The 19,030-nt window shown below is 40.5% G+C and overlaps 1 protein-coding gene across 9 annotated transcripts in view; it reads left to right on the plus strand.

Annotated features, from left to right (window-relative positions):
* The window catches only part of BRSK2 (BR serine/threonine kinase 2), a 333,681-nt gene that overhangs the window by 278,617 nt on the left and 36,034 nt on the right, over window positions 1–19,030 (plus strand). For 4 of the 9 annotated variants that reach the window (XM_075094538.1, XM_075094540.1, XM_075094534.1 and 1 more), the window contains exons 12-13: window positions 4,999–5,149; window positions 18,862–18,922. In XM_075094538.1, the coding sequence (XP_074950639.1) occupies window positions 4,999–5,149; window positions 18,862–18,922 (212 nt within the window). Of the gene's footprint in view, window positions 1–4,998; window positions 5,150–8,995; window positions 9,062–13,014; window positions 13,039–18,861; window positions 18,923–19,030 lie in introns of all 9 variants that reach the window. The other 5 variants (XM_075094536.1, XM_075094531.1, XM_075094533.1 and 2 more) reach the window with 2 other exon arrangements.

Here is a 19,030-nt window from a genome sequence, read left to right on the forward strand (position 1 = left end):
GGTCTTTTCTGTGGTTAAACTCGGCTTCATTTTTTTCATTCATATGTCTGTCTCACAGTGCAGAAGCATCCAAGTTGGTCCTGAACCAGATCTTAAAAAATACTTTGTGGACCCACAAGCTGGATCTATGCAAGCAGATGAGGTTTAGAAGCAGTGTGGTCTACTGGCAGAATTTTCTAATCATTAGTCTACATGCAGTATTGCAGAAATGCTGCTCCCACACTTGAGCTAGTAAGACTGTGTAGCATTGCATCCCTATGGAATTATATATGTACACATCCTCTTTTCTGTAGGTAAATACATACACTGTTGAAAGTATGAATAATATTACGTACCTGTTTATAGTACATACATCAAACTCCCATGTTTTTAGACTATCTTAGAAAGATTTTTAAAGCTTAATAAGCTGTAAGATTTGTATCTTAAAGCTCTAGTGATACCGCTTCATTTCTGAAGAACTGTTCATTAGTATTTTAGGGTACTGCTGATTGCCAAGGACTTCACTAATCTAGACAACAGGAGAAATGCTTCCCTGAGGAGCTAACTATATAAGTGACTCTTGCTGTGCAGAGTGACAAACGTTAAACTAATAAAGGATTAGTCACTTCTATCAATGACGTGACATAGCACTTTTACATAGTAGTGTTGTGGTTTTCAGGTATTGTATTTCATCACTTTGAAGGCTAGAAACAAAGTGCTCTTTATTTTCACTGGAAAGCCTGGAATCTCCCAAGCCTGCAGGGCAGCGGTGTATTGAACTGTAAGTTTGTTAATACTCCATTGAATTATTACCGTATCCAAATTCCAGGCTCCAGGCCCTATAATTTTGCAGGGAAATCTCTTCTATGGGAGAAGAGATGGAAATTCTTAGTCAACACAGTAATTTTTAAACTTTTACCTGGATGAAGCTACAGTGAGCATGTTAGCAGGGATCCTGATGAAGATGGGTAGTTGTGCCAACTGAAGGTCCTGTGGTCAAAAGCCCCTTGCTCAGTGCAGTTTGTCATCTAGCACTTTACTCATCAGCTTTTGACTCAAACAGATTATCCTGCAATGTAAGGACACCATCATCTTGTTTTAGAAATGCTTTTGTTGTAAGAAAAGAAGCAAGGTGACTCTAGAATCTTCATATCCAGCATGTAAGTGAATACGTAGCTATGCCCTAAATTTATCATATACATACCTTCCACATGCCAAAGTATTTTCATGGTTTGAACTGAAATATTATGCTCTACTCTTGTATTTTTTTTGTACAAGGAGTGAAAATGTTCCCCAACAGGGAGACACTATCCTGAATGTATCATTGTGCTTCATCAGCACATTTTAGACTCTTTGAGCATTATTCTTTGAGTGTTTGTAGGTTGTATTTCCTCTTCCACAGAGGGTTTCCACCTCCTCTGTTCCCAGCAGTATCTCTGAGAACATGGGACAAGGTTTAATTAAGAGCAGTCATGCTTCTGATGAATATCTCATCATTAGCCATTAGCAATGGCCTTGCACAAACAAAAAAGAACAGAGAAAAAGTAACAGATTTAATAATTGCAGCTTGAAGAAACCACATTCATGAGTTGTGCATTGCCTGAGCTCTTGCAAAAAAAAAAAAAAAAAAAAAAAGGTGCCTCAAGGTGCCTCTCAGAGTATTTTGCCTTTTCCTCTTTGCAAGTTAGGTCTCAGAAGGGATGGATGCAGGTGAAAATATGGCCAGCTGAGACTAACACTCTCTTCTGGTGTCTCTTTTGTATGTTTCAGCTATATAAAGCTTTCTTAAAGGTCCAGGGAAGAGCCACCTTCACCATCTTTCAAGTCCAGCTCCATTTTCTTTACCTGAAAACATAGTAATGAGAAACTTCTCAGTAAAATGAATGAATGTCAACTAATGTCTCCTTGAGGAAAGTGCTTTTGTGGGGTGGAGTTTCCTAATAAACCAGAGAACAAGAGATTGGGCCAGATTAGCCGTATAGTATATAGGTGCCTCATACAAATTCAGAAGTTCAACCTTTATGTCCCACCTTCCAGATCAATGCCTTTTTAATTGGATCATTACCTATACGATTCTCTCTTCCTCTGTAAAAATCCTTAGAAATGGCTTCAATTTTCTGATGTGAAATAAATGGAAAATGCATCCCCAAAACTATCACAGATCCAAACTAGGACTTAATTTTTTTCCCTCATGTGACATATTTCCAGAGAGTCAAGAAAAGAAGGGCAAACACCTGAGGTTTTCCTGTTTTTAATTCCTGTGCTTGTGCAAAATCTTCTACTGCTTTTATATGACACCACTTTAGTCTTTAAACAGGATGGCTGATTATTTAACGATTTCTTTAGTATCTTTAGACTGGGCAGTGATGACAGACTCAGTGCCCTGTCATTTCTTACTCAGACCCTTTTAAAAAATACGTATAATACTTGCTACCCTCAGCCATGTATAGTGTAGGATTGCAGACAATTTTAAAGAGGAATCAAATACCTTTATTAGAAGCTCAACCACATTCATGCAAGTTTCTGGATGTATTTTCCATCAAACCTTTGTGAATTGCTGTTATTGAATTTACTGGTGTGTTTCACTATCTGCTCTTTTTGCTTAGTCTCTCTCTTTGATAGTTTAAAAATACAGATTGGAAATCAGTATCTTCCAGCATCTTGAGCAGCAAGGACTGATATGAAAGAACCATTTAGCTTGTTAGCGATATCCTTCTCCTCCTTAATTGTTCTGTTGATTCCCTCATGGTCCCTCTGGTTACTGTCCTTCCCTCAAGCTTTCTCTTTCTGATGGCTGTACAAAACACTGTTTTTCAAGTCTTTAGCTAATTCATCTTCAAATGTTTTCTTCCCTCTTTTTTAATGTCCACCTTATATTTGGCCTGCCACTTTTGTAAGTGTCACTCAGCTAAACTTCCATTTGCTGAAGTCATCTGTTTTGAACATGTTTGGATCAAATTGCCTTTTAAAATATCTGTTCCTGAAATGTTTTTCTTGCCTTTTTCCTCCTTTCTTGTTTAGACTCTATTAATAATTAACATTGATGCAGTCTGACCTTACTAATTTCCATTCTTTTGACATTAACTGCTTTCTTCATCTTCCTTCTTCTTCCTTCTTTTTCCTTTCTTTTAAGCTGCACTCTTCCACTTTCCTTTCTCATGTCTGATATCCCTCTGCAAAACTTGTATCAATCCACTGTTGTTGATACCAAATGCAATTAGATTGTTGTTATATGTGTTACTCGGCTCTAGTCACACTTCTGATACCAGCACTGGTCCTGCGGGATGAATCCTTTCTCATTCTTTGAACTTGTTTGAGGAAGCAGAGGTTTGATATGTCTAAACTTCACCCCAGCTTACTTTTGACCACTTACATGCACGTTCGCTGCTGAAGTCACCCAGTGTAACTGCTTTACTAAATTTGTCTCCCTTTGTTTTTCTCTTAACTTCATGCACCATATATTTTTCCTAATCTGGAGGTCATTGCCCCTACTAGTATTTTCTGCTACCTTTTTATTACTGGATGTAGTTTGAAATGGAGTGAGATACAACTGCTTTCTTTCTAATTAATTAATTTTTAATAGGAAAATTATTACTATTAGTACAAAGAACATTTGTGTTATACAGTAATGGGGTCAGTTGTTGTCGCTAGTCCATTTGCATTTGAGCCGTCTTTGCTCATGCTCATTGTTTCAAGAATAAGCCATGCCTTAAAGGGATCTACTTCTAAAAAACATGATGTGAGAGAAGAAACAAGCAAGTAGATGGGGGCGTGAAGAGGGCAGGATAATAAAAATAATAAATAAGCATAATAAAAATAATGCCATCAGACTAGGCAGTAGAGGTAGAATTGTCAAATGCAATATTACTGGTTTTACAAAGGAATCCTGGCAGAGGAAGAAGCCTTAGGGGCTGAGCACTAGGAGCTTCTTTCTAACTGCAGGACTGAAGGAGGCCTGTTTTTACAGGTGGTCACCCTCCACTAAAATTAAAAATGTGTCTATAAATAGAGGCAAGCCCAAACAAAGAAAAGAAAATACTTCTGTATTTTTTTCTGCCTTCCTTCTTTTTACTGTTTTGATGCCATGAGAGATGCTAGTAATAAAACATCTCAGCGGCTCTGAATTTGGTTCCCTGCTTCACCATGGAGGTGTGTATGGTTTGGCAAGTCACCTAGGAGCACTTTCTGCAATGTGGTTTGGTATCGAAAGACTCTTTTCACAGCAATTTAGGTGCTCTTCAGAACCGCAGTAAATGTTTGTCAGCACCTTTAGGAGTGAATTGCCTTTAAATATCTCATTCTTATACCTCAGTTTTCACTTCAATACCTCATAGAGGTATTGAATACAAAGAGTAAAGCACTTCAGTTGCTATGGCAGTAAAAGCTGTACGATGACCTCTGAGATAAATTTTAGTAGCTCTCATTGGAAATTCTTCTGAGGTAGACAAGTATGTTTAATTTGTAATGCTGAAGGAGGAAAAATATAAAGCAGTAGGGAAAACCTGAAATCTAATCTTAAAGATGCAAAAAAGGGTATGTTTTCAGAGGAGAACGCAATTCTGAGTTCAGAGTGTACTCATGTCTCTGTGTCACATTTAATCTAGCTAGCAGAGACGTTGAAGGCAAGCTCTAGCAACCTGAGTACATATACAGGATCCCTAGATGGCTTATACTCTCACTAACAGCTTGTGCTATAGCCCCTGCTGTCATCTTGTTATTACTGTTATCAGCTTTGTAAGGTAATTTCTGCAAGCTATGCTATAGTTGTACCTTTATTTTACAGTGCTCATACATTCAGGGCAGTAGCAGTGCTCCTTCCCTCTGTAGATGGATTGCAACTTATGTCTTAACGTTTGCGAATTTGGAAGAAGGGAGAGACTGCAAATTATCATCTCCATCATGAAGAGACCTGTCTCTGTAGGGGAGGTGTGAGAGTGAGATTGCTGAGAGAGGATTTAACCAACCTATGTGAGGTAAGTTACAGCCAAATTCAGCTGACAGCGTTTTCTTTTCATAAAGATCCCCCCAGGAAGCGTGTGGATTCTCCAATGCTGAACAGGCATGGGAAGCGGCGGCCAGAAAGGAAGTCGATGGAGGTTCTCAGTGTGACAGATGGCGGCTCTCCAGTCCCTGCTCGCAGAGCTATTGAAATGGCCCAACATGGACAGAGGTGGGTCCCTCCTTTACTCAGGAGTCCTGCCTGTCTGGGTTTGCTACCCCCTTTTATCTTATACATACAAAAGGGCTGTGGAGCTTTTCTGTTCACACCAGCACTCATTACAACTTTCAAGCACATTTGCAACATGATCTGGCAGCCAGCAGCACTTATGCACACAGGACCAGGAGTCCTGCCAGGGGCTTAAGGGTTCGCTTGCAGCTATTGCTCAGGAAACCACCACATCCTCTGGGCAAGATTCATCTCACCTCTTTTTAACTGTCAAGAACATAGGCATTCAGTCTCAGCTTGTGATGCAGGCTGTCACTGAGGGCAATGGGGACAGACGAGGGCTTTGGAAGGTCTCAGATACTTATGTCCTCTGTTCCAACAATCTTAGATGGGCTAAGTTGCCCTCTGGTTTTTCCTTTCTGTCTCCATAGCCTACAACAGGAATCTGGATTACTATCTTGGATTAGGTGCCTAGCTTTTGGGCATCTGAAGTTAAATGAGAGGAACCCCACGCTCCATGTCATCAGAACAGCTTGAATCTGGAAAGCCCTGTCCAGGCATCTGTAGATGCCTCTAAAATGTGCTGTCAGAGCCAGCATGCATCTGACCCACATAAACTACCACATGCCTGTAAAGTGATGGAATATGTATAATTTTGCCTCTTTTCTATCAAAGAAAGTGTCAGTCTTGTGGAGAAACAGCAGAGGAAGATGGTGTCTCCTCAAGGCAGGTTCTGGGAGAGTAAGTGAACTATGGAAGTTCACTTTTGTGAACCATGGAAGTTGCTTCCTTAGTCCCTGTGACTAGCCTAAGGGAAGCACATGCATTTGGATTCACACTTGCATAAATCAATCAATATAAAAGAACACATCACATATATGTATGCTGATGATGCTGTAATTTCTGTTTCAGCTTTATGACATGATTTTTTTGTTCAGCTGTTAAGATCTGCTCAAAAAGAGCCTGCTGTGCCCAGAAACTTCCTTTGCTGACTGAGAACTGGGTAAAGAACATGAAATAATTTCATGTCCAGAGGCCCCTAGAATTGCTGGGAAGTTTTGCTCTTAGAGTTCTATCTACCGTGAGGAAAAGTGGTGATTTCCAGAATATGCTAGGACTTATTTCAGACTGGATATGTGGCCTTCAGATACACTACCATAAAGATTTTTCGTTTTAGTGTAGGTTGGAAACCTGTCTTGAATATGTGGTTTGCTTTGATGTGAGGTCTGGGCAAAGGAATGTTCAGGACAGGGTATGCTCAGTGTTCCTCATAGGCCTCAAAGTGCCAAGGATGAACAGAACACTGACAAACAGTTGCTCACTCCTTATCCAGATTGCAGTGTTTAATCTGGTACCTGGTAGATGCATGGGCCATGAATCTCCCAGAACCAGACAGAGGTGAATGACTTACGGTCACCCCAAGGCTGCCTGTGAGATGCAATACTCTGTAGCTGTTTACAGTAAGTGTCCAACTGTGTGGAACAAATAGGAGGTGTTAGATTGATCCCACAGTTTTCTGAGAGCTGAAACCTTCTCTTCCAGCTCTCAGCTTTGACTTTGGATTCAAAAGTCTGAAGAAGCAGCAAAGCTGTGTCTTGCTATCCAGAGAATTTCTTTTGCTTTTAAATGTCTCACTCAGTCCTGCACATGAGGAAACAATTGAAGGCAAAAAGTCTGAGGCAAGTTCAGAGCAGAGACATATCCAGGCTACATACCAATAAAGAAGGGCTTTGGCTTAAGGAGGAAGCAAAACCTGCCAGGCACAAATGAGATACAGGGCAATGTCTACAAAAACTCAGGGCTGGACATAAAGGTGTGATTAAGGGTGGAGAAAGGGATGTAATAACACAATGATTGATGATGATGGGCTTGGTAGTGCTTGTTTTGGAAGGGGTTAAAGGGAAGATGTTATTTTACTCTATGTGTGAGCTTCCATAATTCATACCATCCACATCGACAGATGACAACGGCACATTTTGTGTTGCTGGCAGGACAGTCGTTTATAACGTGAACTGGCTTCATTAACGAACACCATTGTCTGGAGACGATGCATTGGTGATGGGGCACCATCTGTTAGAAAAGTCAGTAACAAATTGACAAGTGCCTTGCACCAGGAGTGGGGGATTTTTAATGGCTAGTTGCATATTATATTCCATGAAATGACCCACTGACAGTGGATTTTGCAGCAGTAGGGCTCAGATCCCACAAGTGGATTCTTTTTTAAGAATGACATTTTTTGGTCTTGACAGATGACTATTCAGTGCTTTTACCCTACAATACTAGGAAGACAGGGAGGCGGACCATGGAAACAGGTCTCCCTGTTTAATCACAGATGACTTGTGTAAACATCCAAAGACACAGAGCCATTGCTTCTTGAGCTGGCAGAAATACTTTTCTGGCCAGTGGGCAGAACACACCCATGTGTCTTGTGATTTAGTCCTATTGTCCTCTTTCCCAGTAGTAAACAGATGTTTGCTTGCATAAAGGGGATTTATGTTATAACCTCTGGTTTATGTGTTTGTGTGACGAACTGTGCTTTTGGTAGCCATGTGGGGACCCTGCAAGTGTCTGTTCTTGGCTTGTTTAAGGGCGTATATTTCTGCTGAGATTTGAAACCTGGTAGCCTTCAACTGTATGGGCTGAAAAAGTATTAAATGAAAAACCGTAGTCCTTCAGTGGCTTAGTTTTGGTTAATGGAGATGGGGAACTTCGCACAAAGGCTGCTTGTTTAGCTTACAGACTCCTTGAAATGCTTGTGCTGACCTCTCCAAGTGTTCTCCATTGGGTCTTCGTATGTGGTAAAGTTAGTATGCACAAACACCAGCCACCCTAAAACTGGTGACTAAGTTTTGTTAATTCTTGGTTTTCCCTCCTAGCTGTCAACTAAACAGGTTCATAATTACATCTTAATTGTTTTTGCTGTTGTGGTATCCACACCTCTCAGACTATCTGGCATTGCATTGAAATGTCAAAAGACAAGAGCTAGGTTTTGAGCTTAGTTTAGCACCAGCTAATTTGTCCCTTGTGCCAAAATTACACAGACTAGGAAGAATTCCATGGAGGTTAGAATCCCTCAGGGATATGCCAGAAATTTTCAGCAGCTCTGCTGTGAGAGTCCAAAAACTGTTCTAAAATGGGCTTCATTAACTATTCATTTTCTTCTAGTTATTGAAGTGGATAGTTTGCGTGAAAGATCAGCTAACATTAGGAGGAAGTGTTCTGTGAAACAGTGAAGCATATTACCAGTGAAAATTATTAGAGAGAGCTGCCTTTTCAGCAAAGCGTAGGGAATTTTGCTTCTAAGCTTCAGGGATTCAGACCCAAGATGATAAAGAAAGGCATTTCTCTATACACTGAGTATAGGGAAGAGAGCTGGGAGTAAGTCGTAATGGAGCCTACAAATTAGAATACAAAATGGATTACTGTTCCTCTAAGAGGCTCTATGGTCTGATTTTAACCTTTTCCCAGATTGTGCCCAGTGTTGAGGTCTTCTAAAAAAGTCTGAGGAATGAGTGCTTTGCAATTTGTGCCTTCAGGCATGGTCTGTTTTCCCTGGACAATGTGATGAAGTAGATGGTACCTGGGGTTTCAATTGGATAAATAAGAGCAGGGTTTACAACTATGTATGGGGGAAATCATCTTAGACCTCAGCAGTCAGGGGAAGATAATGAACTTCAGCACTTTGTAGGGTTGAGCCACAGTTGGAAAGTGGAAGAAAGGTTTTTCAGAGCATTGCTTAAAAAGGGGAGGATGGGTTGGGGGGCTGGGTGTCCAGCATTGCTTCAGGTGACTCTCTTTTATAAATGTCCACAGTAGTAACTCTGTTTTCTCGCTTTGTTCCTGCCATAGTAAAACAATGTTCAGTAAAAGCCTGGATATCTCTGAAGCCAATCCCAAATTCAACAAAGAAGAAAGGTATAAACACTGACAATATGTTCCTTTCCTCTACCTCACTGCTGAGACCTTAAAGATGCAGTACTTACCTTCTCTGTGTGGGGACATAGCTGTTCTCTCTTTAGAGAGAAACAAAGAGGGTGGGATATTTATAGCCCCATGCCACATATATTTTTGTACTGTACCATTCATTTGAGGCTATCCCCAATGCAGCCTTTGACTGTACCAACATTTTCTTCACTGAAATTTCATCCTACTGCTACTTCTGGTTCAGTTCTGCCAAGAGTGAGGATGCCCAGGGTAGAAAACATATTTGCTAAGACTGCTTTGGGAAGGATTGGAATATAAAACACTAGGAAAGCCCAGAGTGCTCCACTCCCAGCACTAGAAATAGCAGCACAACTGAGTCAGTGACAACAGTGGTAGGAAACTTCGGAAATCCTGTATCACAGAGCAAAATATCAAGTGCCTGTAGGTAAGAGACAAACTCTTTACGACTACTGTGGATGCACCGGAGAACACAGACATGATTGAAGATAGAGTTTTTGGAGGATGATTTCAGTCTAGCAGTTCAGGTGGCAGATCGTGAAGGATAACAAAGGGTAACTCCCAGCTGTGACTAGAGGCACAATGAAAGACATGCAGGCCACCAGATTTAGGGAGTTTAAGTGGACTCATGTGGGTCCATGAACAAAAAAAATGTTTAGACTTCTGGGAAGGTTTTTAGTGGACATGTTGTTCCTCAAATTCTGGTCTCAGAGGAAGAGAATTTTTCTCTAATGTCAAAAGCTGGCATCCCAGTGGATAATTCTTCATCAAAATGTAATCCTTATACATTTTAGACAAACACTAGGCTTACCCAAAGGTTGGGAGTGTTCCATATCATTCAAAATGGGGGAAACAGTGGGTTCCTTAAAGGAACCTATGGACTTCACAAACCATTCTTCTTTCCATTTCCCTTTTTAATAGACACCTTTCTATTTAAAGATAAATGTGGCCTTTAAGCCTCAGGAGACTTGTAGGATGTGTGAAGCACAGCCCCTGTTTTGGCGTTTTGCAGACCGAGGCAGTCCTTTGTGGACAGTGTTTCAAGTCATGAACCTGCCACACTGAAGAACATCATGCATCTGCAGGAGAGACTGTGCCTCACGTGGTGTGTAAAGCACTCTCTTTAAGATGCCAGGATAGGAACAAGCATTGGACCCAAACTGTTAGAAACCTCTAAGTTTCACAACCATGAAGAAGTAGTGGTTACACAGTCTTTAGTGGCTGGGCTTTCCTGGACTGTTACTATAGACATGCAATGTCTCTCTCCCCAATATGTAAGTTCTGTTCTTGAACACATGGCACTTCTTGCATTAAAAGTTAGTCCGAAACTACTCCAAAGATGAGCTCTTCCACAGTAATTAAAAGTCAGGTCCAGTAAGAGAAGTGCAGAAATTTTATCTGTGACAGGAAAAGGGTCTTTTCAGCAGATGTTCCAGCACCATTCTTAGTCCCTTTGTCCTTCTCTAGCAGCTGCTACAGCTGTGTTAGGAGCTGAGGAAATGACCCTTCAGTAACCACTGGGGGAATTTCTTACATACACGTGGGTGTTTCGTGTTCCCTCTCAAAGGTGATATTTTTCAGAGTACAGGAAGAGAAGATTAGGGCACTGCATGAGGATCACCCAGGGTCCTTCTCCTTGAAGGACCAGACTCATTTTAGGAGGATCACATTCACTGTGGTTTTACCTCCCTCCCACTTCTTAGAGTTAGGATGAAGGACCTCAGTGGTGGGAAAGTGAGAGGACCTGGATTCTGGATCTGTGCACAGCCACATGAAAGAAACGGATAGTCAGCAAAGAGAACCCCAGCAAAATGGGGCCAGCTAATCATGGTGGCCATTAAATTTTTGGCCAGTGTCTAATTATCCAACTTTATGATGTCTTTTTTAAAGGAATACTGCATCTTTAAGGGTCCCTTCCCTCTAGATGCACATGGTTGTCTTAGTAGCTGAGGCCACTGTCCCTTTCTTTTTCTTTTTCTTTCTTTCTGACTTTCTCTTTCACCCCCTCTTTCAGTGCTTCTCTTCTTCTGTATCTGGGTTGCTGCAGCTCCGTAGTTCACTTGCTTCAGTATTGTAGGGAATGCACATGTCTGCGCTTCTGGGTCTATTGTGTCCTGGGATTGTTCTTTTTTTTTAAACCTCATTTCCCTCTTCCTTTTCCCTATTGTCAATTTGCTTTCCATTCTCTTTGTTAACTTCTTCAGTGCCTTCCCTGTTGGGAAAATGACTTGAAAGAAAAACTAATCAACCTTCTTGCACCCATTCTATTTACATTTTAATATTCTGCATGTGTGAATATGGGTGTATTTTCTGTATAAATATACACACACGTTCCAATATACAATGGGTGTCAATTTGCTCTTCTCACTTAGATGTCTGTAGGTAGACTTGTAAGGGTACAACTGAGGACAGCATTTGTCCCTAAATATATTCATACATATGTATTTGTATATATATGAATTAGATCTTATGCAAATATGCACTCCAGGCCAAAATACAAATGGGGTGTCACTCAAACACATGAAAAAGAACTTACTGGAATGCTTCTTTCCACTTCTCTATCAATGCATAGCACAACAGCTTTTTCTTTCTCTTCTAACTATGTTTTAATTTTAACTTTTCTCAAAACTGCCTTGCATTGCCCAGCCCAGCATTTGCAATGTTGATGTAACCGGAAGCATGGCTAGTTGCACTAAGCAGTAAACTGTGAAATCTACTGGGCATATATTAAATTTGGCATTTCTGTTGGTGACTGTCTTGTGGAGAATGGATTTTCCTCACCCAGCCAGAGGTAGCTCTGGCAGCTTGGGAGCCTGTTATAGACAATTGAGAGAATGAGACAGAGAGACAGAGAGGAAAAAGAGCACTGCATCTGACTTGAAAATAATTTGGCTTAGTAACACGCCAGATTTTCTAATCTGATCTTTGTTAATGTGAAGAGATGGTGACACTTTCCTGAGTTTGCTTACCTGCACCCTGAAAACTGAATAACCTGACTATCTTTTCTATATTGAATGCTTTGGTTAGTAGTGAAAAATTAAGAATACTGAAGTTTTTGATTCTCGCTAGGCTTCAAAGCCAACATGCCAGAGATTCATACTGCTTTTAGAGCTGCTGTTTCAGACTCTTTTCAGCACGGCATTGATTTATTCTCCATTCACATTTGAAAGATTTTCTTTCCAACCTTTAAGACCCAGAAACTGAATTTATTTTAAATGAAAAATGAGATCCTGGAGCACAAGATGGCATCCACAGAGATAAGTGCTGGGTTGCTGAGCTGGTATGTTCTAGCTGATCTGAATTCCTGACTATAAGACCATCATGACTAATAAGCTGCTATCAAAGCAGGTTCACAGCTTGAGCTACAATCTTGTACCCTGGGCTCCCAAGCTGGCTCAGAAATGCATGCTTTAATAACCAATATGTTTCACAGTTCATTCATGGCAAAAAAGTACTTCTTACCAGGCCAGCTTGGGGGACAGAGGGACACTACCTGGAGCAAACTGGGGACAAAAAGAACAATTTCCTTGATAACAGTCTAATATAACTGTGCCTTATGTAGGAGGCAGAAAAGAAATGCAGCATGAAGTATGAACCCCATTGCTCTGCTGACTACTTTAATTGGGATTTGGCTGGGAATTTTTTTTTACAGCCTTAGTACGTCCCTCTCCATATTCCCCAGTGCCAAAGTTGGATGTGTCTGCAATATTGGGAGCAGGACAAAAGTTATTTTCTGGTAAATGAAACTGTCCCCCTAGTGTTCCTGGTCTCTGAAGACGTAGGCACCGGTGGCAATAATTATGACCGTGCAGTTCTCCGAACAGTATTTCACTCTGCTTTTCCTACTCTTCTCTCCACCTGCCTCTACATCCCTCTCTCTTTCTTTCTCTCTCTCTCTCCCTGTCTCTTCGTTTTCCCTTTCCGAGGATGGCGAGTGCTGATCCATTGGGGTAAGCTCTAGTTTTGGATTATTCCTGTTGCGGGACCTGTTGTATCTTGTAGAGAAACTTTTCATTTGCACTTTACAAATACAATACAGGCTGATATACTTAAGTGAATGAGGCTTTACAGCAGGGAGAGAGAGAGAGATATGTGGGAAGAAGCATTTTTGGTGCTTTTGTGTGCTTTTATGTTGGAGTCACACTCCGTATAATTTACTTTTGGGTTCTTTTTTGTTCTCTTGTTTGTCTCTATGTTTCAATGTCTGTGGGCACAGAGAACTATTCTCAGACACTGTGTAGGTACCAGGATACCTTCTGAGAATTAAACCCCCTTTTCCGTTTAGTGCTTTTTGTATCTGTTTGGTACCCTCCAGTTAATTTTTATCCTAATTTATCCTTTCTTCTTCTTTTTTTTTTTTAAGATGAAGCTGAATCCCGTCCGTGTTATTAAAAAAATGCTGGGTATTCCCTCTCTTTTTAGTATATGTTTTCTTAAGAGGTGAGCAGATGGCCCTAGAGACAGATATCTCTTCAAAGCTCTTTATGTTCAGTAAAGAGGATATAGGTACACCTAGGAATGCAGTCATGCTTCAAATTAAAGTTCCATTTATAAATACTTAAGAGAGGGACAATATTTTATTAATAAATTATTTAATAAAATCATTGTAATAGATCACTACAGACTACAGCAAAAGCTTATTGAGAGGGTATATATTGAGAAAACTAATTAGCACCATTAACATTTATTTCTCATGCTTGTAGCATGCTTTACTATTTATTAATTCTTTCTAAACCATTTATAAATGGAACTTTAGTATAATTGGCCAATTAAGGAAGGTGGTGCTGTTTAACATCACCCTCTGTGTGCACTGAAAGGAAGAAGAGGTGTGTTATCAACACCTGCTGTCCTTTCTCTGTACCCTTTGTAAGGCTTAATCTTACAAGGGGTTATTACCATGAGTAGCCCTTCTGACTTAAGCATAAATATTCCCAGTAAGAGGAGTTGTAGTTAGTATTATTTCCACAGTTGGGACTGTAAGACAGTGGAGTATCAAAGGTGTTCTATTCATATTCTCTAGATCAGGGATCAAGGAAGCACAGTTTTTATCTCTTGGACACCCAAGAGTAATAGTGATGAAATGTTGTAACACGCAATGCCTGACTGCTCACCTATTGCATATTAATTCAGGTCATTTTCAGGGGTCTCATACCCTCAAATACAGTTTAGATTTTTTTGGGGTGGTTTAGAATTTTTCAGTTTTATTTGAGTGAGCAAGCAAAGAGGAGCATCAAATTCCACCCAATTTATGTTTGAAGCAAATAAGAGGTTGGCTGGATATTTTGGGATGACTTTCAAAACTACATGTGGAATCAAACCAATTCAACATTTCTAAGGCATTTCACCCAGGGGCACAAGTCTGATGCATTACTGCACGCTGCATGCATGCTGCAGGCTCCCCTTCTTGGAAGCATGGCTCCAGCTTGACCAGCTAAGAGGCTGTATTCAGAATCCTGGTAAAACTGTGCTATGAAAGCAAGTTCTGCTGGGACTGTAACAAGGTACCAAACTCTCCTTTGATTGTGAGATGGTTATTCAAAGCAACAAATACCAAATCTGACCCAAATGCTTAATGCTGCCTGTGAAGCCTCTATACTCTACTGGTGTATACTAGCAGATACACTGTTTAAAACACTTCAAAATTAATCTGAGCGAAGGGCTATATAGAGTGCTCTGTACATGTGCTATATGTGTAGTATGGTTACCAGGTCAGCTGTGCTTTCCCTTCTTGTATTTCTCTCTGCCTACACCTGAGCAGTGTGAGGCTTCAGCCCTTCACCTCTTAGAGCTCTCAAGAAATTCTGCAGTTCTCCGAAACCAGCTGGAAACTGGATTCCAGCTCCTCAATTTCACCATCAGGAGACCACTGGTCTAACATGAATTGGGCCTCACATGGCTTCCCCTTTGATAGCAGCTGGCTAAAATGAATTTTAAAATTACTTTTAAAAAAATGACCTTTTAACTTGCATACTTTGAAGTATCAAATAAATTGAATAAGGTATAAAATCATCACATCTACAAACTACAGCCCACACATGCACATTTCATTTCAGTCCTTGGCCTCTCTCTTTCATAGCTCAGGTGTCTCCAGATTATTGTCAATTTATGAGATGGGAGGAATAGCCTGCAATGGTCTCAGTGCCCACCTTATGTTTAGAGTACCCTCTACATCTTCTCCCTCCTAAACCTTGGGTCTACCTCCCTTATGTTCTTTTTTTAATTCTTCCCTTCAGGCATGGCAAAACAACTATGTCACTTTGGAAGGGACTAAAGTATCTCTTCTTGTGTCTCTAAATCTGGCAATTGTGTTTGAGGGAATGCTCTTTATCTGAGCAACTGCATTAACTCTTCTGCTTGTATTTTCAACAACTTTTTGATGGCCTCCATTGAGTTAGTGCCCAAGCATACGGCAATGCAAAACGCAGAGCAAAGTGAGTCACACACAATGTTCACAGTTTCCTAAATTGTTACATTTAGTATTAAGTTATTGGAATAATTAGAGATTTAATACTTTCAATGACATTTAATGCCTGTAGAGACTCTTAGGAGGTTACTCACTAATAGATATTTCCCACTAAATAAACTTAGTTCGTAGAATCATAGAGATATTTTTCTCCTCTTTCCACACATAAGATCATCCAGGGTTTGCCATACTAATGTTGCTGCCTGTAGGGCCTCGTATTTTCATTTTGTGGTGAGAGGGATAAAATTTTAAATTCTCTCTGTTCTTTCACTGCAGCATTTCAGCATAATGCAATATTTTCATTACTTTCTTTTGGCCCTGTCCCAGTTCTGTCCACCTGACTCTGAGATACAGGAGCAGTGCATGTGGTTTCTTTGGTTTTTTGTGGTTTTTTTTTTTTTTTTTAATGAATTCTAGCATTTCGCAGCTCAGATTATCTTGACGGTAGGGACAAATCTGTCGGTTTTGCTTGTTAGCATTTTTGTACTGGAGTATAGAACCTGCCACTGTGCTGAGTTTTTATAGCCAGCTTGGGAAGTATGTCCCATTTATAAAGCTAAATTATGGGAGATTTATTAAATTGAAGAAGATGCAAGGAAGATCTCCTCAGTCTGGGTGTCATATCCCATACCAGCACTTTCTTGTAAAGGGGAAAAGTTTTAAAACTGTACAGGTCTCTCTTCACCCCAACACTTAAAATTAACCCAGGATTCATTAAACTCTTTCCTACTGCTCCTATATACGATTTCCAGTGTGGACAAACTAAAACTTGCTATAGAGCCTACGTTACCTCTTACGTATTTTGCATGTAAATCAGCAGCAGAAATAAAGCTTGTTCAATAGCAATCATGTGGATACTGAATGCATTTCCAGGAGGATTTCACACTAACTCTCTCTTCTGTCCCCTACCTCAGGCTCCTAGGCTGGATGAAAACACAGTACACATCAACTCTTTTTCAAATATTGCTTCCAATAAGGAACTGGGAGTTGGGAGGTGGGGCCTGCCATGTTTTGCCTTCCATACGTGTGATCGTTTTTGTAAAAAAATAGGAGACAATGGGGTTGGGAGGGGAGAATTCAGAACTGTTGAAAACACCTGATTGAAAAGAGGAAATAGCAGATTGGAACTTTTAATCAAGTATCCTGGAATTCAGGTGAGTGTGAGAGAGGACTTTCTCACCACAATTAAAAGCTGGTGGAAACAGCTCCTAGTGGGAGTTTAACTCCTAAGTAGGTGTTTAACTGCATCTCTGGGCACCTAAATGCCTTCCACATTTGTCCAAGATAATGTGAACACTCCTTCTGTAATTTATGGTTTGGAAGAAGCTTTTTCTGATGACTCATACAAGGAAGATTTTAACTAAATTGACTTCCAGTATACACAGAACATCTGTGTTGCACTCAGCTGCTTCAGTTATAGAAGAGGCACGTAAAATAGCCATTCAGAAGTGGACCAGACAGTTCTCCCCTTAAACTTCCTTTGCATAAACCTTTTTGAGTGCCCAGATCTCAATGGTACAAAGTTAGGTTTAATCTAGTGCAAAAGAATGCCAGGACTGAGCTTCTAGTTTTTGACTGCTGTACTATGATGGGCAGACTGCAGCAGGGCACAAGAAAAAATATAAGTGGGGAGTTTCTGCATAGAATGAGAGCCCCAGATTTTCGTGGTGCAAATTTTGATGTAATCTGGCAAAAAGCATGCTGAGTCTGGGCTTTTGGGTTTCACCTACTTACTGCGACGGACAAACTGCAGTGAGATACAAAGAAAACCATCAGTGAGTAGTTTCTGCAGAGGATACAAATAAAGAGAACAGGACCTGCCATTGTGTTCAGTGGTAGCTTACTCTTTCCTTGGAAATATTTCTCTTTCACAGTTCACATATTTTTTAATAGTTCTGCTACTCAAATTCATTTAGTAATACATGTCTGTGAGACTATTTTAGAAACTGATTTTTTTGTTTTATTCTTCTATAACAGTAGAAGAGACTAAACTGAGACAGTTTATGGTCTAAATTTGTTTTATGTTCTCTTACGTATAAGCTGACATTAACTATCTGACCTATACCAATTTTAAATATAGATATGTGTACACACACACATAGACACATATGTATACATATACACACATGCACTCTGTTTTCCAAGCATCTAGAGGATTTCACCTTCTCATGTTTGTTACCTGAAGGCAATTGCTTTCATGGCTCTTACTATAGGTGAAACATCAGTAGTTTTGCTATATTGATATGTTGCATGGTGGTTGTTAGGTTCTTAGCCAAGTCCTCTCCTATAAGACATTTTAGTCTTCAAGACAAATTTCTTTCTATTTAAAAAGGATAGAAAGCAGCTGCCTCTGGGGTTTTGCAGACACATGGAGGGGAGGGTTTCCTGCTGGGCAGCCCTCCTCCTGGAAACTTCTGCTGCTGAAATATTTGTGCATTTGGCCTGTCTGCCCTTTCAGCACATTTAGCATAGCACATTTGTATGTTTTATTGTCTTCAGCCAACATTTTTCATAGGTGGCCTTTGGTGGAGAGTATAAAAGCATTACAGCATAGGTGACCATCAGCAAATAGAAGGATAGAAGTTTATTCTCCCTTGACTGGCCTCTGTTCGAGGACACCTGGGCTGTTATGTTGATATTAGTAAAGTCAATAACAACACCAGAACTTGTTATCCATAGAGAAGACGTGGCTTGTTCAATGCAACAGCAGGAAATCTTACTGGAGAACAGAGATGGAAAGTCCATCAGTGAGAAGCTGGAAAGGGTTAAGCTAATGTGAGCTTTGATTTCAGTGGGAAGTCATCATATAGGAAATGACTGTGTGCCTGGGCCATGGAGGCTTCTTTTTTTTCTTAATATCTGGAAGTACCCCCTATCTTTCTGCCTTGTACACACGGTGCTTTTCCATGTTGCTCATGACAAAGAACATCTCATTCTATGTCCACCAGCGCTGCGCAGAAGAGAATTCTCAGCACCAACCTGAATGTCTTGACAGTCCTTTTTCAATTCAGAAGTTCAGCTTGCACAGGTCAGACGTAGTAGCTTCCATGTGCTTGATGACCAAAAAGAAGGTAGCAACTCCCTTAAAGAAAAAGAATTATAGTATCCTCCCTGAGCAACAGCATTTCTTTGTTTTGAGGGTGGGACAACTGAAAAATGTGACAGTAGTGAAAGGAAAGAGTCATGTGCTTTTCCAGTGACAGCCTCCCTCTTCCTCCTCACTTCATGCCTGTGCCTGTGGTGGCTGGTGTTCAGGGTTATTACTTGTCCAAGTTTTCTGACAGCTGTTTTCCTTATTGTGTCCGTTCAGGTCTCGGTCAATCAGCGGAGCATCATCTGGGCTCTCCACCAGTCCTCTCAGCAGTCCAAGGGTAAGTGGTGCTGCTTCAGGATCTGTTGGTCCAATTCACTCACACATGCTTAATGCTTTTCAACATCTATTGCTGCAGAGCTGTGGCTCTTAGCTGGGATGTTTTGGT

The sequence above is a fragment of the Phalacrocorax aristotelis genome, chromosome 5 (assembly GCF_949628215.1).
Source record: "Phalacrocorax aristotelis chromosome 5, bGulAri2.1, whole genome shotgun sequence".
In the NCBI taxonomy this organism is placed as follows: domain Eukaryota; kingdom Metazoa; phylum Chordata; class Aves; order Suliformes; family Phalacrocoracidae; genus Phalacrocorax; species Phalacrocorax aristotelis.